Source organism: Lithobates pipiens, unplaced genomic scaffold (assembly GCF_037356315.1).
Source record: "Lithobates pipiens isolate NorthernLeopardFrog02 unplaced genomic scaffold, aLitPip1_a1.2 Scaffold_3, whole genome shotgun sequence".
NCBI classification, from domain to species: Eukaryota; Metazoa; Chordata; class Amphibia; order Anura; family Ranidae; genus Lithobates; species Lithobates pipiens.
In genome coordinates, this window is record NW_027507790.1 from 85,818,987 (window position 1) to 85,844,434 (window position 25,448).

The 25,448-nt window shown below is 47.0% G+C and overlaps 1 protein-coding gene across 1 annotated transcript in view; it reads left to right on the top strand.

The window, feature by feature from the left end:
• Nucleotides 1-24,585, top strand: part of RAD9B (RAD9 checkpoint clamp component B) — a 62,794-nt gene extending 38,209 nt beyond the window's left edge. The window contains exons 9-11 of the mRNA XM_077462002.1: nt 5,220-5,330; nt 5,753-5,930; nt 23,993-24,585. Of these exons, the coding sequence (XP_077318128.1) occupies nt 5,220-5,330; nt 5,753-5,930; nt 23,993-24,130 (427 nt within the window). The 3' untranslated portion in view covers nt 24,131-24,585. The remainder of the gene's footprint in view (nt 1-5,219; nt 5,331-5,752; nt 5,931-23,992) is intronic.
• The last annotated feature ends 863 nt before the right edge of the window (nt 24,586-25,448 follow it).

The window sequence follows — 25,448 nt, forward strand, 5'->3', positions numbered from 1 at the left end:
GCAGCAGGGCATGGAGATGTCCCCAGGGTGAGACAGTGAAAGCCGAGCGCTTTATGGTGCCGGTTTCCGGATCGGATCAGAATAAAGCTGGGAGATCTGTGAAGCAGCTTCTATTCACATACCGTGTTGGCCACGCCCCCAACATCAGTACATTTGTAGTTGTGGCCACTGGTTAGTAAATATATATTCCTCCTCCCACTTGTTTAGAAATATATTTGCAATGCTCGGAGCATACCTAGCCCCCATAGCCACCCCCTTGATTTGGCTGTAGAAATCCAGCAACGTATGGTCTCCCACCACAGTTGTCTTAGTCATGTTGATAAGAGACCTGCTATCCTTGACGTATGCTTTACCCTTGACAGTTATAGGTTGCAAAAAAATATCAATATATTTGCCTAGCCTCGAGAATAAGGAATCTATCCCACTAACAATGGGTATGCCTGGAGGAGTTTGTCCGTTCTTATGTATCTTCAGAATATAATAAATAACCGTAATTTTAGGGACTTTAGGTAATAGGTATTTGGCTTTCTTTTTGTTAAGTATATCCAATATCAAACCTTTATCAATCAATTTGGACAAGGCGATCCCCCCCATCCGCCAGTCTTATGACTATGTCTCTATTTTGTTACAGTTTAGAAATGGCTTCTCTGGTTTGTTTGACTTTTCTTTTTTTATTGAAAGGAATGTCTTTAATATTTTCCTGTACTGAATGTTTGAAAACCTCTCTGAACCTATGGGAAGCATTTTTGGGATTGAAAGCAGACTTGTTCCGCAGCTCCGTGTGAACATGGGTCTACGGAACAACTGCCCGATTGGAACTGGAGTGTTCTTCAAGAAATGTCTTAATGTTCAGTTTCCTGGGAAATTTTTCCAGGTCTATGAATGTTTCAAATTTGCACAATTTTGAATGGTACCTTCTACTCCTTTTTTTGACATTTTTTTTCCTTTTCTGATGTGTGTTGATGATGCTGCACTGATGAGATGGCACTGATAGGCAGCACTGATGAGGCAGCAATTGTGGGCACTGATAGGTGGCACTGATTGACACTGATAGACAGCAGTGCTCTGGTTGTCAGTGCAGATGTCCCCTTTCACACTACCCGGTTACCAACTGTCTCCTCTCCTCACGCTGTAACAGCATGAGGAAAGGAATGCTGATAAACGGCAAGTATGTTTACATTGTGGACACAGCCAATCACGTGGTAAAGAGCCACTGTCATTGGCTCTTTACTCCAATCGGTGATGCAGTGTGTGTCCTAGGGACACAGCTCACCACTGATCGCCGCACCAAGGGCGCACATGCATGGCAAGAATGGGAGGGTGTCATGTGACGCTCCTCCCAGAACTAGAGCGGTCCTGCCTGGCCATCATTTGACTATACAGTGGGCAAGAACTGGTTAAAAGAAAAATCTTGGATGGTCTGGAACCAGCAGGTAACCCTTGAATTGTGGTCCTTAGGCTGGGCCATTAACCACTTGACCTCTGGAAGGTTGTACCCCTTCATGACCAGAGCATTTTTTGTTATTCATCACTGTGCTACTTTATCAGGTTGATTAAATGGTCATGCAACAATGTACACAAATTCAATTTATATATATTTTTTCACACAAATAGTTCTTTCTTTTGATGGTATTTGATCACCACTGGGTTGTTTCATTTTTTATTTTATAAACTAAGACAGAACATTTTGCAAAATACAATATTCTCTACTTTCTGTTATAAAACATATCCAACTAAAAACAAATCAAATCAGAAGTCAAAAGGATGGAGGGCACGGTACAAGGGGATCAGGAGGGCTGGGGTCTCAAGAAGGCATGGCATTGGGGAGACAGGAGGGTATGGTATTGGGGGGGATCAGGAGGACTGGGGTGTCAGGAGGGTATGGAGAGTATGGTATTGGAAGATCAGGAGGGCTGTGGTGTCAGGGGGGCTGGAGTGTACAGAAGTTTTTAATGCAGAGTGGCACAGGGAGGGTGCAGTGGCATTAACCCCTACCAAGAAATCCTCTCTCATCTTCCCACATAGTATCCTTGGATCTGGGAGGAGGGTCGGTGGTGATGGGCACGGAATATCGATACAAAGCAATCAGGCTTGTTCGGAGAAGAGCCTGAACCCAGGGGCGTTATTCCGGAGGCTTTCCCCACCCTGCAGCCACGCATATGCAAGGGGCGGGGACTGCCTCTGCAGCCTGGGATTACATGAGCATGCACATGCATCGCTCTGGAGTAAGGACTGGATCGGCAATGGCGGGACGTCTTTGTGGTCTACCTGCCACCTGCCGGCGGTCATCAGGTAGCCCGCGATTGATGGGTTGCCGACTCTGCTTTAAGGCCCACTTAATGGCCAAACACTCTCTCTCTACAGTACTATACTTCCTTTCCGCAGGGATCAGCTTTCAACTCAAATAGACCACCGGGTGTTCTTCTCCACCTACCACGTGGGACAATACAGCCCACAGTCCTATACTGAAGGCATTGGTCTGGACCACAAATTCTTTCTTGAAGTTTGGGCTACCAGCAGTGGCTGCTTACACAGAACTTGCTTCAGACTTTGGTAAAGCTTCTTAGCTTTGCAGCCTCTGGATTTCACCTAATTGCTACAGAGGATCTCTTCTTGCCCTTGGTAAGACCAGTTAAGGATGCTGTTATTGTAGCAAAATTTAGGATGAACCTATGATATTATTTGTGCTGTCAATATCATGAGAGCCAAGTTTCTCACTTGTTTCTTGATGGCAGGAGCAGGCCCATCTCTTATGGCTTCGACCTTATGGATTTAGGATTTGATTAGGTCCAGCTCCATGGTGTATCACAGATAGTGCCCTGTCCTCCAATCCCCTGTTGTGATAGTGGGATAGGGATCTTTTAAAAAAAAATGTGGCCCTGTGGGGCTCCTTCCACCCAGCCGTAGCGCTCACGTACAGTGTTCTGTGAATGGGAGAACTTCAAATACTGTAATCCTTTGCGGCTGATGGCCTGTATTCTCAACGAACTACCAGGGCGCTGATGAGCGCTTTAGGTAGTTCATTGAATCTTCAAGTTATTCTGAGGTACAAGCATATAGCCACACTGACAGTGTGTAGGAGTCTGAGATTGTACAGATCACGGGTGCAATGCTTTACAGGCTCCTAACAAATAAATAAATAAATGCACTTTTTTTACCTGTAAAAAGAGGTACATTTATTATTTTTCATAAAAAGGTGTACTTATCCCTAAGACCCCTTTCACACTGAGCCGCCACTGGCGTCAGCTGCGCTATTGGGCTGCTAGCGGGGGTCTTAAGCCCCCGCTAGCGGCTGAAAAGGGGTTAAATCCACCCGCAAAACGCCGGGGAGTTCACCGCTCCTTCACCGCTCCAAAGAAGCTGCTGCCAGGACTTTTTCTGACGCCCTGCCAGCGTACCGCTCCAGTGTGAAAGCCCTCAGGCTTTCACACTGGAGTGAATGGAGTAGCTGTTTTAGGGCATTTTGCAGTCGCTATTTTTAACGCTATAGCACCTGCAAAACGCTCCAGTGTAAAAGGGGTCTTAAGACAACATTTCCAGAATTTCATCCGTCATCCGTTGGAATGTAGCAGGAGCCCCATTCAGCCCAAAGAGCATCCAGACATACTGCCATAAATTCTCTGGGGGCTGTCTTTTCTTTTGCTTCATCTGTCAGGGGACCTGCCAATATCCTCTAGTGAGATCAAGGGTGGTTATATAATGGGCAGGGCCCAACCATTCAATTAGTTTATTAACCTTTGCATACCAATTCAGGGTAACAAGTGTTAAAGTGTCCAATATTTTGGAACAAGACTGCAAGTGCCAATTCAAATCTACTTGTTGTAGTTAATGTGAAAGAAAATTTGCATTTTCCTGTGTGGTACCACAATATACATTGCTGCATAAACCACAGTGCCTTGCAGTGCTATAAATCTTGAATGACACCCAATGCACAGTTACAGTAGTGGACCCATACCATATCTTACGCATTGTAGTGTGTTGAGTTTTAACACAGCAGGTCTATGTGCACAATAATACACTGCATTGACACAGGTGCAGGTATTAACACAACACAATGGAATCTATTTTTTTTTAAAAGCTATATGAATTCAAAAAAATAAAAAAGGACTTCACCTAGTGGGCATAATGCAGTATTTTCCAAATGTTTCAGTATTTCAGAAAAATATTGCATTATGGCCACTAGGCAAAATATGGGGCTTACTTGTGACAGCTGGGAAAATGCTTGAGACATTTGTACAGCGACATTTTTTATTGAATAGTGTATGTAAATGGGCCTAAGACAGGGGTCTCCAAACTTTTCAAAGGGCCAATTTAATGTGCTTCAGACTTTAGGGGGGCTGGACTGTGGCCAGTGAGGATAGAAAATGTCCCAGGCCCAGCATGAGTGAGAATAAACATTGCCTCAGGGTTAGTGGACAGTTACATAGCGCCTGTGGTCAGTGAGAGGAATAGTGCCCTATCATTGGTATTACTGTGAAGAATAGTTCCCCATTATTGGTATTACAGGAAATAATAGTTCCCCGTCATTGGTATTAGTGGAAGGAATAGTTCCCCATCATTGGTATTAGTGGGAGGAATAGTGCCCTGTCATTGGTATTACTGGGAGGAATAGTGCCCTGTCATTGATATTACTGGGAGGAATAGCGCCCCATCATTGGTATTACTGGGAGGAATAGTGTTACGTGATTGTTATTACTGGGAGGAATAGTTCCCATCATTGGTATTAGTGGGAGGAATAGCGCCCCATCATTGGTATTACTGGGAGGAATAGTGCCCTGCGATTGGTAATACTGGGAGGAATAGTGACCCGTCATTGGTATTACTGGGAAGAATAGTGCCCCGCCATTAGTGTCAGTGGCAGAAAATATGCACTGCTATTGGTGTCAGTGAAAGGAATAGTGCCCCATATCAGCGGCCCAAGGTCCAGATGATGATTAGAAAAGGTTCCCAGCCATCCTGCCCTCGAGTCCCAGTTTGGAGACCCCTGGACTAAGAGATACTGCATATGCTGTTTACATTGATACTATGGGGTAATGACTTCTGTAAATAAGCCAATGTATAAATGCCTAAATATGTTTTTTACACAGGTGATAAAATAATGCATAGTAAAACAAAATGTGTGCTGTAAAGATTTTGTGATTTGGCCGCATAGGGGTTTACTTTTTCAGTTTCCATAGGTCAGTAAATTGGTCACTGTCTTTATTCCATTCCATATACAGACCAATTGTCTTCAGCTTGGATGACATAGTCTTTGAAGCAAATTTTATTCTGGCAACATTAGCAGAAGTAAATTATAATACTTCTCCAAAATCACCTGGCAACTCCCCAAAGTAAGTGCAGCTATTTTGTATTTCTACTGTGGTAATATGTTATTAGCTCATTGGTCTATAAAATATGTTAAAAGAGAAATTTTGTAGAAGCTGAAGAGGTTTTTGGATTAATTCAGAAGCACTCTCTATAGTACAACTATTTATAATTTCTAGAATTTACAATGACCAAAGGTCACGCAATTACTGCATCTGATCAATATTACTGATCATTTATGCTTACACAATTTTCCTCAAATTATTTGGTACCACTGTGCAGCATCATACAAGTATTGGAAGAAGAATCAGCTTCCTCAAATCTCACACAGTAACAGCACTTTGAAAGGTGACCAGATTATCCCACGATCATGTGACAAGAGCATAGATATCAATGATGTAGTGTTGCTTTTCTTTTTGATGAAGCTTTTTCTCTTTCTTCAATTTAGGTCATCTTCAATATTAAAAGAATGTAGCGAAAGCTCTACTGTGGATAAGAACAATGAACAAAGTGTCCCTGCAGGCTATAATAGGAGCCAGCAGCCATCTATTACCTGCAGCTCTAAATTACACACAGATGGGCTTCACGTACCAGAGAAGCCACATTACACATCATCTTATCAAAAGGTATTCCCTAGCTTAAATAAAAAGGGGTTACTGATTATTTATTGGTATTGATACAATATTTTTCCATGCTGGAAGTGTGAAAATTACATTCATGATCTTGTTTCTTACAAGAGAAGGCTTCACAGATCACAGAACTTGCATAGTACTCTACCCAGTGGCAGAAAGTAGAAAAAAAAACTTAAAAAACTTGGTGTTACTAAACCCAGTAATATGAAAATAGTTCATCTGCACAGTTTCTCCAGAGCTGAGAGTTCAGGTGGAAGATTTACAATTCAGTCTGAATACATGCCCACATGTGTGATGCAAATATCATGTGACCTGGCTATCTCTGCGAACAAGTAATTATTCTCTCCAGCATAAAAGACACAACTGTGTGAGCCTGTGCAGGTTGGCTACTCTGCCTGTGTTAGCTGGCTTTCCCCAGATAGATAGTGCAGGAGGGAAGGATCTGTGCATACAGGATAAGGCCTCATGCACACGAGACGCAGTTAAACGCGCGTTCAGATGCAGTTGGACAGTTTTTTCAACTGCCCCTGAACTCATTCAATGTTATCCTATGTGTCCATGCACACAGTCTCGTTTTTTTCCGTTTTTATGCAGTTGCGTTTAATCTCGTTTTTCCAGAAGCAAAAAAATGCGTTCAGAAGCAAAAATTTCCACGTTTCAGACGCAAAACGCGGCAAAACGCGGTAAAACGCGGCAAAACGCCGCTACCGCGTTTAGCCGCGTTTGCGTTTATATGCGTTTTTAAAGGTGACCTTTTTTTTTACATTAAAAATCTCAAAAATGATTGCAAATGATGAAAAACCATTAGAAAAAATATTTTAAACAATTGGAATTGCAAGTGGACAATCCACAACTTGTGGCAAGTGACATGGCAGGTGGCAAGTGACGTGGCAAGTGGACAATCCACAACTTGTGGCAAGTGACATGGCAGGTGGCAAGTGATGTGGCAAGTGGACAATCCACAACTTGTGGCAAGTGACGTGGCAGGTGAAGTGGCAAGTGACGTGGAAAGTGGACAATCCACAACTTGTTGCAGGTGACGTGGCAAGTGACCTGGCAGGTGACGCGGCAAGTGACCTGGCAGGTGACGCGGCAAGTGACCTGGCAGGTGACGTGGCAAGTGGAAAATCAACAACTTGTGGCAGGTGACTGGCATGTGACGTGGCAAGTGGACAATCCATAACTTGTGGCAGGTGACGTGGCAAGTGACGTGGCAAGTGGACAATCCACTTGTGGCAGGGGATGTGGCAAGTGACGTGGTGAGTGGACAATCCACAACTTGTGTCAGGTGACGTGGCAAGTGGACAATCCACAACTTGTGGCAGGTGATGTGGCAAGTGATGTGGCAAGTGGACAATCCACTGTGGCAGGTGACGTGGCAGGGGACGTGGTCCACAACTTGTGGCAGGTGACGTGGCAGGTGACGTGGAAAGTGATGTGGCAAGTGGACAATCCACAACTTGTGGCAGGTGATGTGGCCGGTGACGTGGCAAGTGGACAATCCACATCTTGTGGCAGGTGACGTGGAAAGTGGTGTGGCAAGTGGACAATCCACAACTTGTGGCAGGTGATGTGGCTGGTGACGTGGCAAGTGGACAATCCACAACTTGTGGCAGGTGACGTGGCAGGTGATGTGGCAAGTGATGTGGCAGGTGATGTGACAAGTGGACAATCCACATCTTGTGGCAAGTGACGTGGCAGCTGACATGGCAAGTGACGTGGCAAGTGGACAATCCAAAACTTGTGGCAGGTGACGTGGCAAGTGACGTGGCAGGTGACGTGGCAAGTGGACAATCCACATCTCGTGGCAAGTGACGTGGCAGGTGATGTGGCAAGTGACGTGGCAAGTGGACAATCCACAACTTGTGGCAGGTGACGTGGCAGGTGATGTGGCAAGTGATGTGGCAGGTGATGTGACAAGTGGACAATCCACATCTTGTGGCAAGTGACATGGCAGGTGACGTGGCAAGTGACGTGGCAAGTGGACAATCCAAAACTTGTGGCAGGTGACGTGGCAAGTGATGTGGCAGGTGACGTGGCAAGTGACGTGGCAAGTGGACAATCCACATCTCGTGGCAAGTGACGTGGCAGGTGATGTGGCAAGTGACGTGGCAAGTGGACAATCCACAACTTGTGGCAGGTGACGTGGCAGGTGATGTGGCAAGTGATGTGGCAGGTGATGTGACAAGTGGGCAATCCACATCTTGTGGCAAGTGACGTGGCAGCTGATGTGGCAAGTGACGTGGCAAGTGGACAATCCAAAACTTGTGGCAGGTGACGTGGCAAGTGACGTGGCAGGTGACGTGGCAAGTGACGTGGCAAGTGGACAATCCACAGCTTGTGGCAAGTGACATGGCAGGTGGCAAGTGATGTGGCAAGTGGACAATCCACAACTTGTGACAGGTGACGTGGCAGGTGATGTGGCAAGTGGACAATCCCCAACTTGTGGCAAGTGACGTGGCAGGTGATGTGACAAGTGGACAATCCACATCTCGTGGCAAGTGACGTGGCAGGTGATGTGGCAAGTGACATGGCAAGTGGACAATCCACAACTTGTGGCAGGTGACGTGGCAGGTGATGTGGCAAGTGATGTGGCAGGTGATGTGACAAGTGGACAATCCACATCTTGTGGCAAGTGACGTGGCAGCTGACGTGGCAAGTGGACAATCCAAAACTTGTGGCAGGTGACGTGGCAAGTGACGTGGCAGGTGACGTGACAAGTGACGTGGCAAGTGGACAATCCACATCTCGTGGCAAGTGACGTGGCAGGTGATGTGGCAAGTGACGTGGCAAGTGGACAATCCACAACTTGTGGCAGGTGACGTGGCAGGTGATGTGGCAAGTGATGTGGCAGGCGATGTGACAAGTGGACAATCCACATCTTGTGGCAAGTGACGTGGCAGCTGATGTGGCAAGTGACGTGGCAAGTGGACAATCCAAAACTTGTGGCAGGTGACGTGGCAAGTGATGTGGCAGGTGACGTGGCAAGTGACGTGGCAAGTGGACAATCCACAGCTTGTGGCAAGTGACATGGCAGGTGGCAAGTGATGTGGCAAGTGGACAATCCACAACTTGTGACAGGTGACGTGGCAGGTGATGTGACAAGTGGACAATCCCCAACTTGTGGCAAGTGACGTGGCAAGTGACGTGGCAAGTGGACAATCCAAAACTTGTGGCAGGTGACGTGGCAAGTGACGTGGCAGGTGACGTGGCAAGTGACGTGGCAAGTGGACAATCCACATCTCGTGGCAAGTGACGTGACAGGTGATGTGGCAAGTGACGTGGCAAGTGGACAATCCACAACTTGTGGCAGGTGACGTGGCAGGTGATGTGGCAAGTGATGTGGCAGGCGATGTGACAAGTGGACAATCCACATCTTGTGGCAAGTGACGTGGCAGCTGATGTGGCAAGTGACGTGGCAAGTGGACAATCCAAAACTTGTGGCAGGTGACGTGGCAAGTGATGTGGCAGGTGACGTGGCAAGTGACGTGGCAAGTGGACAATCCACAGCTTGTGGCAAGTGACATGGCAGGTGGCAAGTGATGTGGCAAGTGGACAATCCACAACTTGTGACAGGTGACGTGGCAGGTGATGTGACAAGTGGACAATCCCCAACTTGTGGCAAGTGACGTGGCAAGTGACGTGGCAAGTGGACAATCCAAAACTTGTGGCAGGTGACGTGGCAAGTGACGTGGCAGGTGACGTGGCAAGTGACGTGGCAAGTGGACAATCCACATCTCGTGGCAAGTGACGTGGCAGGTGATGTGGCAAGTGACATGGCAAGTGGACAATCCACAACTTGTGGCAGGTGACGTGGCAGGTGATGTGGCAAGTGATGTGGTAGGTGATGTGACAAGTGGACAATCCACATCTTGTGGCAAGTGACGTGGCAGCTGACGTGGCAAGTGACATGGCAAGTGGACAATCCACAACTTGTGGCAGGTGACGTGGCAGGTGATGTGGCAAGTGATGTGGCAGGTGATGTGACAAGTGGACAATCCACATCTTGTGGCAAGTGACGTGGCAGCTGACGTGGCAAGTGACGTGGCAAGTGGACAATCCAAAACTTGTGGCAGGTGACGTGGCAGGTGATGTGGCAAGTGATGTGGCAGGTGATGTGACAAGTGGACAATCCACATCTTGTGGCAAGTGACGTGGCAGCTGACGTGGCAAGTGGACAATCCAAAACTTGTGGCAAGTGACGTGGCAGGTGACGTGGCAAGTGACGTGGCAAGTGGACAATCCACAGCTTGTGGCAAGTGACATGGCAGGTGGCAAGTGATGTGGCAAGTGGACAATCCACAACTTGTGACAGGTGACGTGGCAGGTGATGTGGCAAGTGGACAATCCCCAACTTGTGGCAAGTGACGTGGCAAGTGACGTGGCAAGTGGACAATCCAAAACTTGTGGCAGGTGACGTGGCAAGTGACGTGGCAGGTGACGTGGCAAGTGACGTGGCAAGTGGACAATCCACATCTCGTGGCAAGTGACGTGGAAGGTGATGTGGCAAGTGACATGGCAAGTGGACAATCCACAACTTGTGGCAGGTGACGTGGCAGGTGATGTGGCAAGTGATGTGGCAGGTGATGTGACAAGTGGACAATCCACATCTTGTGGCAAGTGACGTGGCAGCTGACGTGGCAAGTGACATGGCAAGTGGACAATCCACAACTTGTGGCAGGTGACGTGGCAGGTGATGTGGCAAGTGATGTGGCAGGTGATGTGACAAGTGGACAATCCACATCTTGTGGCAAGTGACGTGGCAGCTGACGTGGCAAGTGGACAATCCAAAACTTGTGGCAGGTGACGTGGCAAGTGACGTGGCAGGTGACGTGACAAGTGACGTGGCAAGTGGACAATCCACATCTCGTGGCAAGTGACGTGGCAGGTGATGTGGCAAGTGACGTGGCAAGTGGACAATCCACAACTTGTGGCAGGTGACGTGGCAGGTGATGTGGCAAGTGATGTGGCAGGCGATGTGACAAGTGGACAATCCACATCTTGTGGCAAGTGACGTGGCAGCTGATGTGGCAAGTGACGTGGCAAGTGGACAATCCAAAACTTGTGGCAGGTGACGTGGCAAGTGATGTGGCAGGTGACGTGGCAAGTGACGTGGCAAGTGGACAATCCACAGCTTGTGGCAAGTGACATGGCAGGTGGCAAGTGATGTGGCAAGTGGACAATCCACAACTTGTGACAGGTGACGTGGCAGGTGATGTGACAAGTGGACAATCCCCAACTTGTGGCAAGTGACGTTGCAAGTGACGTGGCAAGTGGACAATCCAAAACTTGTGGCAGGTGACGTGGCAAGTGACGTGGCAGGTGATGTGGCAAGTCACGTGGCAAGTGGACAATCCACATCTCGTGGCAAGTGACGTGGCAGGTGATGTGGCAAGTGACATGGCAAGTGGACAATCCACAACTTGTGGCAGGTGACGTGGCAGGTGATGTGGCAAGTGATGTGGCAGGTGATGTGACAAGTGGACAATCCACATCTTGTGGCAAGTGACGTGGCAGCTGACGTGGCAAGTGACATGGCAAGTGGACAATCCACAACTTGTGGCAGGTGACGTGGCAGGTGATGTGGCAAGTGATGTGGCAGGTGATGTGACAAGTGGACAATCCACATCTTGTGGCAAGTGACGTGGCAGCTGACGTGGCAAGTGACGTGGCAAGTGGACAATCCAAAACTTGTGGCAGGTGACGTGGCAGGTGATGTGGCAAGTGATGTGGCAGGTGATGTGACAAGTGGACAATCCACATCTTGTGGCAAGTGACGTGGCAGCTGACGTGGCAAGTGACGTGGCAAGTGGACAATCCAAAACTTGTGGCAGGTGACGTGGCAAGTGACGTGGCAGGTGACGTGGCAAGTGACGTGGCAAGTGGACAATCCACAGCTTGTGGCAAGTGACATGGTAGGTGGCAAGTGATGTGGCAAGTGGACAATCCACAACTTGTGACAGGTGACGTGGCAGGTGATGTGGCAAGTGGACAATCCCCAACTTGTGGCAAGTGACGTGGCAAGTGACGTGGCAAGTGGACAATCCAAAACTTGTGGCAGGTGACGTGGCAAGTGACGTGGCAGGTGACGTGGCAAGTGACGTGGCAAGTGGACAATCCACATCTCGTGGCAAGTGACGTGGCAGGTGATGTGGCAAGTGACATGGCAAGTGGACAATCCACAACTTGTGGCAGGTGACGTGGCAGGTGATGTGGCAAGTGATGTGGCAGGTGATGTGACAAGTGGACAATCCACATCTTGTGGCAAGTGACGTGGCAGCTGACGTGGCAAGTGACATGGCAAGTGGACAATCCACAACTTGTGGCAGGTGACGTGGCAGGTGATGTGGCAAGTGATGTGGCAGGTGATGTGACAAGTGGACAATCCACATCTTGTGGCAAGTGACGTGGCAGCTGACGTGGCAAGTGACGTGGCAAGTGGACAATCCAAAACTTGTGGCAGGTGACGGGGCAAGTGATGTGGCAGATGACGTGGCAAGTGACGTGGCAAGTGGACAATCCACATCTTGTGGCAAGTGACGTGGCAGGTGATGTGGCAAGTGACGTGGCAAGTGGACAATCCACAACTTGTGGCAGGTGACGTGGCAGGTGATGTGGCAAGTGATGTGGCAGGCGATGTGACAAGTGGACAATCCACATCTTGTGGCAAGTGACGTGGCAGCTGACGTGGCAAGTGGACAATCCAAAACTTGTGGCAGGTGACGTGGCAAGTGACGTGGCAGGTGACGTGGCAAGTGGACAATCCACATCTCGTGGCAAGTGACGTGGCAGGTGATGTGGCAAGTGACGTGGCAGGTGATGTGGCAAGTGACGTGGCAAGTGGACAATCCACAACTTGTGGCAGGTGACGTGGCAGGTGATGTGGCAAGTGATGTGGCAGGTGATGTGACAAGTGGACAATCCACATCTTGTGGCAAGTGACGTGGCAGCTGACGTGGCAAGTGACGTGGCAAGTGGACAATCCAAAACTTGTGGCAGGTGACGTGGCAAGTGACGTGGCAGGTGACGTGGCAAGTGACGTGGCAAGTGGACAATCCACATCTCGTGGCAAGTGACATGGCAGGTGATGTGGCAAGTGACGTGGCAAGTGGACAGTCCACAACTTGTGGCAGGTGACGTGGCAGGTGATGTGGCAAGTGATGTAGCAGGTGATGTGACAAGTGGACAATCCACATCTTGTGGCAAGTGACGTGGCAGCTGACGTGGCAAGTGACGTGGCAAGTGGACAATCCAGAACTTGTGGCAGGTGACGTGGCAAGTGACGTGGCAGGTGACGTGGCAAGTGACGTGGCAAGTGGACAATCCACAGCTTGTGGCAAGTGACATGGCAGGTGGCAAGTGATGTGGCAAGTGGACAATCCACAACTTGTGACAGGTGACGTGGCAGGTGATGTGGCAAGTGGACAATCCCCAACTTGTGGCAAGTGACGTGGCAAGTCACGTGGCAAGTGGACAATCCACAACTTGTGGCAGATGACATGGCAAGTGACGTGGCAGGTGATGTGGCAAGTCACGTGGCAAGTGGACAATCCACAACTTGTGGCAGGTGCCGTGGCAAGTGACACGCTAAATACAAGTACACTGCAGCTCTCACAGCTGCTGCTACTCACTCTGGTCTCACAAATATTCTGAAATAGTTAATTTTTGAGCTGGGGAGGGTCTATGATGTTAGCTTAACTAAACGCTTCTAGACGCAAACGCGGTAAAACGTGGTAAAACGCCGCTAAATCGCGGTAAAAATTGCGGCAAAACGCGCGTTTCTAAACGCCGGTTTTAACATGTGTCCAGCAGCGTTTGCATCTGCGTCTCGTGTGCATGAAGCCTTTTTACACAATGCAGAAGATTAACCCCTTAAATTCCACATGAGAATAATAAGCATGCTATGCTGCATATACAGACAGATTCTACTGTTGTGGGTTTAGTAAAACTTTAAGATTGCATTTACTGTATTTTGGTACTGAATACAATAAGGAAAGAATGAAAAATCTTTTGCAAACACAATATATTCCCTTTAAAGAAACAGCTACAACCATTATCCAATAACTGTAATTACAAAGATTTGATACATGCTATCTCTTGTCATTCTCATTTAATGTACATGTAAAAACAGACTCAGATAAAACTATTAAAACATCTCGCTGTATACGGTAAAACAGCATTTTTCTCCTAGAAGATGGTGGGTGGTACAGCCATGTACATGCACACTCCATCATATAAATTATTAGGATTTTTTGGTTTGTACTTACTGTAAAATCATTTTTTTGCATTCATTGGACACAGCTCTGCTTTACATCAATACCATTAGGGTACAGGCCACCTATAGGAGGCTAGGTTAAAAAAAAAAAAAGACTTTCCAGGAATGGGACTTGCAGTTAAGCAAAACCCCCCACACTTTAAAACGATCTGTTAATAACACAACAGTGCAAGATACTTAATATTTAAACTCACAGACAGCAGCAAAAGAATGAGTGGGTGCTGTATCCTTCTTCAGTGATTTCAGAGAAAAGGCATTTACATTGTGAACAAAAATTAAATTTTCTCTTTAATTTATTGGAGAATACAGTGCTACTTTATTTCATTACCACTGGGATGTCCCAAACTAGAGGCACAAACAGGACAGGCAAACAAAAAAAAAAAGATCAAAACCTAGTATACGGGGATGTTGAAAAAAAAATTGACAGCTCCGGTCAGAGCTGCTGTACTAACAATCCGATCTTAGTATGGCGATCTCCCCTGCTGTTCTGTTGTGTTCTGACAGGGGGACGAACCCCCCACCAGAACACTCCTGTCAGCTGTTGGTTTTCCAGCTTGCTCGTCCAACAGAAGCCGGCTTCTGTCGGACTGGCTCCCATACACACAGGACGAATGTCAGATGTTTTTTTACTAGGCTTTAGCATTAAAAAAGGAAATGATACAGGCCAGACTCTTGTCTGCAAAACCTTATCGCCTCAACTTAGCATACAGTATGAAAAGACAAGAGCATTACAAATCTGGGAAACTAAACCTTGGTGGTGGAAAACCCAGAAAGAAGTTACTGTTCCCGTAGAATACACTGTAACCAGAAAATGTGACTCTCAAAGTTTGATAGCATAGGCTCAGAAAATAGTTTTCCGGATTATGCATGAATTAGTAAGAGTTGATGCTGCAGGGCCCTTATGTGGGCCCTCTACAACCACAAACATAGAATCTGACCTGCAAAACCCAGACATGGCATTCAAATACAGCAGAACTTCCCTGACTACATCCAAGGAATGCAAATACATTTTCTTAGGGTGGACTGGTTTGGAACAAAGCAAATGGAACACAATGTCTTCATTAAAGTAAAAAGGCAATCCCGACGTATAAAAAAAAGGAGAGTCTCAGGTTAATCGGTTGACATGCCAAGTAGCAGCCAAATGAGACCTGCATACCTTGACCCTTGGGGCCAATCTGTAAGCACCAGAATCACTGAAGTACCCCCCAACCTACATCTGACGCACTACCTGTGGCAAAAGCTTTATCCATGGGTAAGATAACAAAGTGTAGTGAACCAACACTTTGACACCAGGTTGGTTGCTCAATCATACGACCGGTGTGGAGGCACAACCTGCTTTGTCAAAGACATTGCTAAAATCGCGGTACTCCTCCAGCAGGGAGGAGAGTGAACATGTGCACAGAACCTTGGCTACCTTTTGGAAGAATGTCTTACTGCATTGTGGCGACCAGAATAGAACCTCAGCACGGAGCCAATCAAAAGAGGGGTTGTGCCTCTGTAATCAAGGATAACCAATAACCAGTGGAAACAGGTGGAGAAATAACTTTGAATTGGATTATCTCATGGTAAAGCGCCCCTATTGCCATGGACAATGGAACAGTCTCATGAGTCACATGGTCAGGCTGTAGAGGTCTCCTGTCAAGAGTTTCAATGGCAAGTATAGTGTCACGCAGCTGCAGCAGAATCAAGTGCTTCGATACAAAGGCAGCATTAATGAACAGGCCTGCAGCCACGGAGTCGATTAGAACCTGTATCTCGACGGACAGGAAAGGGTAATCGAAACCAGGGGCTTATCCTTCTGGATAACTGGGGATGAAACAACGCCACCTAACGTCTGTCCGTGACAGGACCTCAAGGTTTGGGCGTTCTCTGGACGGGTAGGACAAGACTTCAAAAAGTGACCTGCCTGGCCACAATAAAGGCACAATCTTTCCCTCTTCCTAAGGGTTCTCTAATCTGCAGAGAGATGCGTGAAGCTCAAGTTCATGGGTTCATCTTCTCATGGGAGGTGAGGGAGGAAAGGGTGGGACTGCAAAATTTAGAGAAAAATGTACAGCAAGCGCTCCTTAAAAGGAAGTCTTTCTCTGAGTCCGGAGTCAATGAGGATGGCAAACGTGATCAACTTCTCCAGCTCAGTGGTTATATTTTGGGCTGCTATCTCATCCTTGAGGGCCTCATTGTTCCAAGCAACCTCTGCTGCCAGAGTAGGGAATTCAATGGTGTAATCGACCACAGTTCTCGCACTCCGTTTGATACTTGAGGCACTTGGCAGCAGAAGCGGAGCATGCAGGGATGTCAAATACCCTTTTAAAAGAAGCCACAAACTCAGGGTAACTCAAGACAACAGGCTTTTGCATCTCCCATAGAGGGTTTGCCCAGGCCAAGGCTCTCTCAGAAAGCAAAGATATCACAAATCCTACTTTGCTTCTGTCCCTGGGAAACGCCTGGGGCAGCATCTCAAAGTATATCTTAACCTGGTTGAGAAACCCTCTGCATTGGACTGGATCGCCTCCAAATAGCTGGGGAAGTGGAGCGGAACCAGACATACCTCCTATTGAGGTAATACTCAAGGCGGGTGCATGCACAGAGACTGGAGCAGCAGCAAAGATGGCCTGCAACACAGGTTGTACCGGAGCAGCCACAGTGGGAGATTCCAGGTGAGCCGTGCAACTCAGGAGCATTTGTAATGCCATGGCAAACTGATTCTTGTGGTGATCCTGCTCATCCAATCTGGAAAAAATATTACCAACATGTGGATTGACCGCATCTTCTGAATTCATGGCCTTTGCCTACTGTCAGAAACCATGAATCAGACTGAGACAGAAGTACAGTTAAATCACACTTGTTTAATAATAATAAAAAAAAGGTAAACAGGGTAAATGTAGTCAAAACATAGCCAGAGTTTAGGAACCGGAACAGATAGTCAGACAAGCCAAAATGTCAAAGAGCCAGAGATGAGCGTAGTAGAACAGCAAGCAGGATCTGGAGCCAGAAGGAATGTCAGGCAAGCAAGTCTTTAACAGGAAGGTGAAGGCAGAGATCATCTGGGCTGGACGGATTAAGTAGGCAGGATGGATGAGCAGGATATCATCAACAGGTGAGTCACTATGGAGAGGTAGGAGCTGGCAATTAGCCGACAGCTGAGCGGCCAGCTTAGAGAAGGAAGGCTGAGACCAGCCCTGACAATGATGCACAAGAAAGCCCGCAAACAGTTTGTTAAAGACAAGCAGACTAAGGACATGGATTTCTGGAACCATGTCCTGTGGTCTAATGAGACCAAGATAAACTTATTTGGTTCAGATGGTGTCAAGCGTGTGGCAGCAACTAGGTGAGGAGTACAAAGACAAGTGTGTCTTACCTACAGCCAAGCATAGTTGAGCTGAGCCCAGTCCTGACAATGATGCACAAGAAAGCCCGCAAACAGTTTATTGAAGACAAGCAGACTAAGGACATGGATTTCTGGATCCATGTCCTGTGGTCTGATGAGACCAAGATAAACTTATTTGGTTCAGATGGTGTCACGCGTGTGTGGCAGCAACTAGGTGAGGAGTACAAAGACAAGTATTACTTGCCTACAGCCAAGCATAGTAGTGGGAGTGTCATGGTCTGGCGCTGCATAAGTGCTGCCGGCACTACAGGGGTGCTACAGTTCACTGAGGGAACCATGAAGGCCAGCATGTACTGGGACATACTTAAGCAGGGCATGATCCTCTCCCTTCCAAGATTGGGCCGCAGGGCAATATTCCAACATGATAATGACCCCAAACACAGCTCCAAGACTACCACTGCCTTGCTAAAGAAGGTTAAAAGTGATGGACTGGCCAAGCATGTCTCCAGTGGGAGATTCCAGGTGAGCCATGCGACTCAGGGGCGTTTGTTATGCCATGGCAAACTGATCCCTGCGGTGATCCTGCTCATCCAATTTGGAAAAAATATTACCAACATGTGGATTGACTGGATCTTCTGAATTCATGGCCTTTGCCTACTGTCAGAAACCATGAATCAGACTGAGACAGACATACAATTAAATCACACTTGTTTAACCACTTGCTTACAGGGCACTTAAACACCTTCCTGCCCAGACCAATGTTCAGCTTTCGGTGCTCTCACAATTTGAATGACAATTACTCAGTCATGCAACACTGTACCCAAATGAATTTTTTGTCCTTTTTTTCCCACAAATAGAGCTTTCTTTTGGTGGTATTTGATCACCTCTGGGGTTTTTATTTTTTGCGCTATAAATGAAAAAAGACCGAAAATTTTGAAAAAAAACGCATATTTCTTTGTTTCTGTGACAGAATTATGCAAATTATTAATTTTTCTTCATAAATTTTGGTCACAATTTATACTGCTACATGTCTTTGGTAAAAATAACCCAAATTAGTGGATATTATTTGGTCTTTGTGAAAGTTAGAGAGTCTACAAGCTGTGGTGCGAATCGCACAAAATTGATCACATCTGATGTACTGGTGGCCTATCTCGCTTCTTGTGACCCGAACAAGTCAGGAAAGTACAAATACCCCCCAAATGACCCCTTTTTGGAAAGTAGACATTCCAAGGTATTTAGTAAGAGGTATAGTGAGCTTTTTGATGTTGTCATTTTTTTCCCACAATTCTTTGCAAAATTAAGATTTTTCATTTTTTTTTTTTTCTCCACAAAATTGTCATTGTAATAGGTTATTTCTCTCACGTGGCATGTGTATACCACAAATGACACCCCCCAAAAAATTCTGCTACTCCTCCTGAGTATTACAATACCACATGTGTGGGACTTTTTCACAGCCTGGCCACATAGAGAGGCCCAACATGCAGGTAGCGCCATCATGTGTTCTAGGAACATAAGTTACACATCTAACTTGTTGACTATTTATTACACTTTTGAAGCACCAGGACAATGACACGTGACACTGATGACAGATGGCACTGATACGTGGCAATGATGACAGGTGGCACTGATGACAGATGGCACTAATATGTGGCACTGATGACAGATGGCACTAATATGTGGCACTGATGACGCGTGGCACTTATACGTGGCACTGATGACACGTGGCACTAATACGTGGCACTGATGACACGTGGCACTGAAACGTGGCACCGATGACAGATGGCACTAATACGTGGCACTAATATGTGCCACCGATGACAGATGGCACTAATACATGGCACCGATGACGCGTGACACTGATGACAGATGGCACTGATAAGTGGCATTGATGACACGTGACACTGACAACAGATGGCACGTGACACTGACAGGTGGCACTGATGACAAATGGCACTGATACGTGGCACTGATGACAGATGGCACTATGTGGCACTGACGGCAGGTGGCACTGACGGCAGGTGGCACTGACGGCAGGTGGCACTGGGGGCAGGTGGCACTGGGGGCAGGTGGCACTGACGGCAGGTGGCACTGGGGTGGATGGCACTGGGGGCAGGTAGCACTGGGGTGGATGGCACTGGGGGCAGGTAGCACTGGGGTGGATGGCACTAGGGGCAGGTAGCACTGGGGTGGATGGCACTAGGGGCAGGTAGCACTGGGGTGGATGGCACTGGGGGCAGGTAGCACTGGGGTGGATGGCACTGGGGGCAGGTAGCACTGGGGTGGATGGCACTGGGGCAGATGGCACTGCTGGGGGCGGATGGCACTGCTGGGGGCGGATGGCACTGCTGGGGGCGGATGGCACTTTTTATTTCATTTTTTTAATTTATTTTTTTTCCACAATCAGAACGGCTGCCGCTGCAGCCGTTCATCTCTCCCCTCTCGCACTGTCTGTGCGAGGAAGGAGAGCGGCGCTGCGAGATGATCTCATATGTTTACATATGAGATCATCTCCCATTGGACACGCCGATCACGCTGTAAACGGCCGCTGTGATTGGCCGTTTACAGCGATCTGTGTTTGCCTGTCCCCGGGGGACACGGCGAACACAGAACTTCCGCGATGCGCGCCCGCGGCGGCGCGCATTGCGGAAGTAAACATCAGGCCGTCCAGGGACGACCGCCCGAACGAACGCGCCTGCTCTACGGCCGTCATTCGGCTATAGGGCGGGCGCGAGGAGGTTAATAATAATAAAAAAAAGGTAAACAGAGTAAATGTAGTCAAAACATAGCCAGAGTTTATGAACCGGAACGGATAGTCAGTAATGCCGCGTACACACAATGCGAAGTAAGAGTAATGCCGCGTACACACAATCAGACTATCCGGCGGACTTGGTCTGCCCGTGTGTGGGCTCCGGCTGACTTTTTTTTCCAAAAGTCCGGCGGACTTAGAAAGTAGTTTTGACTCAAAAATTGTCCAGCGGACAATACGGCCGCCTGTGTCTGCCGGACTTTTGAAATGAACGGATTTTCCCGCACATGGAGAAAAGTCTGTTCATTTTGAACGTGGCTCCAGGTAGACGGGACTAGCGAGGGATGTCAATCTCGCCGCCTCCATGGGCGAGATTGACACGTCGCTGGCCCCGTCACCTGGTATGGACTTAAAGGGGAAAAAACAGCGTGGGGTCCCCCCCAAGGTCCATATCAGACCCTTATCCGAACGCGCAGCCCGGCTGGTCAGGAAAGGTGGTGGGGACAAGTGAGCGCCCCCCCCCCCCGAGCCGTACCAGGCCTTTTGCCCTCAATATGGGGGGGTGCTTTGGGGAAGGGGGGCCGTGCGCTCACCCAAAGCACCCTGTCCCCATGTTGTTGAGGACAAGGGCCTCTTCCCGACAACCCTGGCAGTTGGTTGTCAAAGTGTGTGGGCAGGGGGCTTATCGGAATCCGGGAGCCCCCTTTAATAAGGGGGCCCCCAGGTACCGGTCCCCCACCCTATGTGAATGAGTATTGGGGTACCCATTCACCTGGTGAAAGAAATGTAAATAAAACACAACACAAGGTTTAAAAATAATTTATTGCACATCTTCGGGGGTCTTCTTCCGTCTAGGGGGGGTCTTCCTGCCGGATTCCTCCGCTATCTTCTGCTAGCTCTTTTACTAGCGGAGGAGCCCGGCTTCCCCTTATTAAAGGGGGCTCCCAGATTCCGATAAGCCCCCCACCCGCAGACCCCAACAACCAACGGCCAGGGTTGTCGGGAAGAGGCCCTTGTCCTCATCAACGTGGGTACAAGGTGCTTTGGGGTGGGGGGCCGCACGACCCCCCCTTCCCCAAAGCACCCCCCATGTTGAGGGCACGCGGCCTGGTACGGCTCAGGAGGAGGGGGCGCTCGCTCGTCCCCACCCCCTTTCCTGACCGGCCGGGCTGCGTGCTCGGATAAGGGTCTGAGATGGACCTCGGGGGGGACCCCCACAACGTTTTTTCGGCGTAAGGCTTCCCCTTTAAGTCCATACCAGGTGACAGGGCCAGCGACGTGTCAGTCTTGCCCATGGAGGCGGCGACAATGACCTCCCTCGCTAGTCCCGTCTACCTGGAGCCAAGTTCAAAATTAAAGGACTTTCCTCCGTGTGTGGGCAAGTCCATTCATTTCAGAAGTCCAGTGGACTCCCACCATAGTCCTGCGGACCTAGTCCACCAGAAAAGTCCGGTTGTGTGTGGGCAGGTCCGCTCGTTCGGAAAGTCCGGCGGACTTTCTGGTGGTTTGTCCGCCAGACTAAGTCCGCCGGATAGTCTGATAGCACTTGTACACACGGCTGGACATTCCGACAACCAAATACGTTGGATTTTGTCAGAAACTGTTGCATACACACAGTCGGACAAAGTTGTCAGAAAATCCGATCGTACTTAACGCGATGACGTTATTTCGTTAGGACAGGACTACGTTCAGGCTAGTAGCCAATAGCTTTGGCCTAGGAATTTGATCTGAGCCTGCGTGGCACTTTGTCCGATCGGAATTCTCTACACATGATCGGACAAAGTCCGATCGGATCATGTTGTCGGAAAATGTTATAGCCCAGCTGGAAAACTTGGTCCGTCGGATACTCCGACGGAAACAGTCCGATGGAGCCCACACACTGTCGGATTATCCGACAACACGGTCCTATCGGACATTGTCGAATGTCTGACTGTGTGTACAAGGGCTTAGTGTGTACGCGGCATAAGAATCATTAACCCCTACTCTCTGAATTCTGTCTTTTAGCCAGTTTTCTATCCATTTACAAATTGATCTTTCCAAGCCTGTAGACTTTACCTTACACATGAGCCAGAACTGTGTCAAACGCTTTTGCAAATTCCAGGTATACCACGTCCACAGCCACCCCTCTGTCCAAGGTTTTACTTACCGCCTCATAAAAAGAAATCAGTTTTTTTTTACAACTTCTGTCTTTCAGGAATCCATGCTATCTGTTGCTTAAAATATTTTTTTTACAACAAGAACTCATCTATGTGGTCTCTTTTATTAAATTCTCCAGTATCTTCCCGACTATAGAAGTTAAACAGGTCTAAAGATTATTTGATGAAAAAAACGATAAGGCTGGGTTCACATATATGTGAATTGGATGTGGATTTAACTGCATCCAATTTTCATGACAGGTGAGTGTGACTGTCTTTCAATGGAGCTGGTTCACACAGGTCCAGGGCAGCCGCGGAACAGATTGCAAAGGGTCCTGTGCAAGTTTGGGTCCAGCTCATGTGCGAATTTAGGTAAGAATTTGGACCTGATCGCACCTGAACTGGTGAACAGATCCCAAGCACAAACCCACGGCCACACATACAGTAAAAAAAAATTACATACCCCTTGAAATTTTCCATGTTTTGTCATGTTACAACCAAAAACATAAATGTATTTAATGTGATAGACCAACACAAAATGGCACATAATTGTGAAGTGGAAGGAAAATGATAAATAGTTTTCAAACTTTTTTACAAATAAATATGTGAAAAGTGTGGCATGCATTTGTATTCAGCCCCCTCTGAGTCAATACTTTGTAAACCCACCTTTCACTGCAATTACACCTGCAAGTGTTTTTGGGTATGTCTCTGCTAGCTTTGCACATCCAGAGAGTGACATTCTTGCCCATTCTTCTTTGCAAAATAGCTCAAGCTCTGTCAGATTGGATGGAGAGTCTCTGTGAACAGCAATTTTTAACTCTTGCCACAAATTCTCATTTGGATTTAGGTCTGGACTTTGGCCAGGCCATTCGGACATATAAATATGCTTTGATCAAACCATTCCATTGTAGCTCTGGCTGAATGTTTAGGGTCATTGTCCTGCTGGAAGGTGAACTTCCGCCCCAGTCTCAAATCTTTTGCAGACTCTAACAGGTTTTCTTCTAAGATTGCCCTGTATTTGGCTCCATCCATCTTCCTATCAACTCTGACCAGCTTCCCTGTCCTTGCTAAAGAAAAGCATCCCCGCAACATGATGCTGCCACCACCAATTAGTTGACTTGTGAAGACAATTGATTCCACTAGATTTTAGGTGTATCAGAGTAAAGGGGGCTCAATACAAATGCACGCCACACTTTATTTGTAAAATAAAATTTAAAACCATTTATCATTTTCCTTCCACTTCACAATTATGTGAAACTTTGTGTTGGTCTATCACATAAAATCCCAATAAAATACATTTACGTTTTTGGTTGTAAGATGACAAAATGTGGAAAATGTCAAGGGGTATGAATACTATTTCAAGGCACTGTATGTGAACCCTGCCTAAATAAACCAATTTCTGTGTCTTTTGGACTTCCAATCAGCTATTGTTTTTCCTATTTGCAGCAGCTAGTAGTACTTCCACAAATACAGTTCAGGCATTTCCTGCATCTGCCATTAAGTGGATAACTCTTGTCTATCTGTAATTCAGTACCTGCTCTGCAATCATTATGTTGGTTTCTTTTGTTTTAGTTTTGTACACTATTCTTTGGAGCAATTTCATCAGAGAAGCAAGATAACATGTCTAATAGGCTATTATACAGTCTGGCAACATCCAGTGAAGAAGATGAGGCTGAAATTTACAGAAAGGAACTCTCTCAGAAGTTTTAATGAGTTTGAATAGTATTCAGATATTTTCTGTAATGTATATTCTTTTGCCGTTTACAGTGTTAGATTGTATGATGGCAGTATTGTTGTTTCTGTGCCAATGTTAGTATGTTGAATAACCACACTGGTAGGTACTATCTTTATTTTGCTCTTGCCCACAAAAGATAATTAAAGGGGTTGTAAAGGTTTGTTTATTTTCTAACTAGGTTCCTTTAAGCTAGTACATTGTTGGTTCATTTACCGTTTCCTTCGATTTCTCTTCCAAATGTTTTTCTTCTGTTTTCTTTGTCTGAATTTCTCACTTCCTGTTCCTCCTCAGTAAGCTGTTCAGTAATCTGTTCTGGCTGACTAAACACCGCTCGGATGATGGTGTGAAGTTTACTGAGGAGAAACAGGAAGTGAGAAATTCAGACAAAGAAAAAAAACATTTAGAAGGAAAATGTAAGTGAACTATGCACTAGCTTAAAGGAACCTATTTAGAAAATTAAAAAAAGGAAACTTTACAACCCCTTTAAGTGGTCGCTACACTAATCATCAAAAGTTCAACGTATATGTATAGGACTAAGATCCCTTTCACACTGCCAAAGTTTTTCAGGCACTAAAGCGCTAAAAATAGCGCGTGTATAGTGCCTGAAAAAAGCAGCTCCTTTCACTCCAGTGTGAAAGACCTTGGGCTTTCACACTGGAGCGGTGCGATGGCAGGGCATCACAAAAAGTCCTGCCAGCAGCTTCTTTGGAGCGGTGAACTCACTGCTCCTCCACCGCTGCTCCCCATTGAAATCAATGGGGCAGTGCTGCGATACCGCCGGCAAAACTCTGCTCCAGTAGCATTTTGCGGGCAGATTTAACCCCTAAAGCGACGGTAAAGCGGCGCTAAAAATATCGCCGCTTTACCGCCGACGCCACCCGCGGCTCTGTGTGAAAGGGCTCTAAAATTCCTGTATATTTGGTTTACATTATGCAGTTATTAGTTTCAACTTAGCTGTTAAATACAATTTCCCTTATTACATTTACATTTCAACTCATGCTCATATTCTAATAGATTTCATATGTATATAGACTTTCTGTTAAGATGTATATGCTTAAATAGCCTACCTTTTAGGATTATAACCTCTGTTCACTTAATATATGCTATTAAGAAGCTTAGAAGTAAAATAAAAATAAAAAATCAATTTTTTTTTTTTCAAAGGTTCCTTTCCTTTAAATTGGGCATGCAGCAAGGGTATATATAGTAAGATGCTGTATGTGTGTGTGTCAAATATTTATGCAAAACGACTGCCTTGCTGAAAAGAACCATATAAGGAAGAGCTAGCTAACAAGT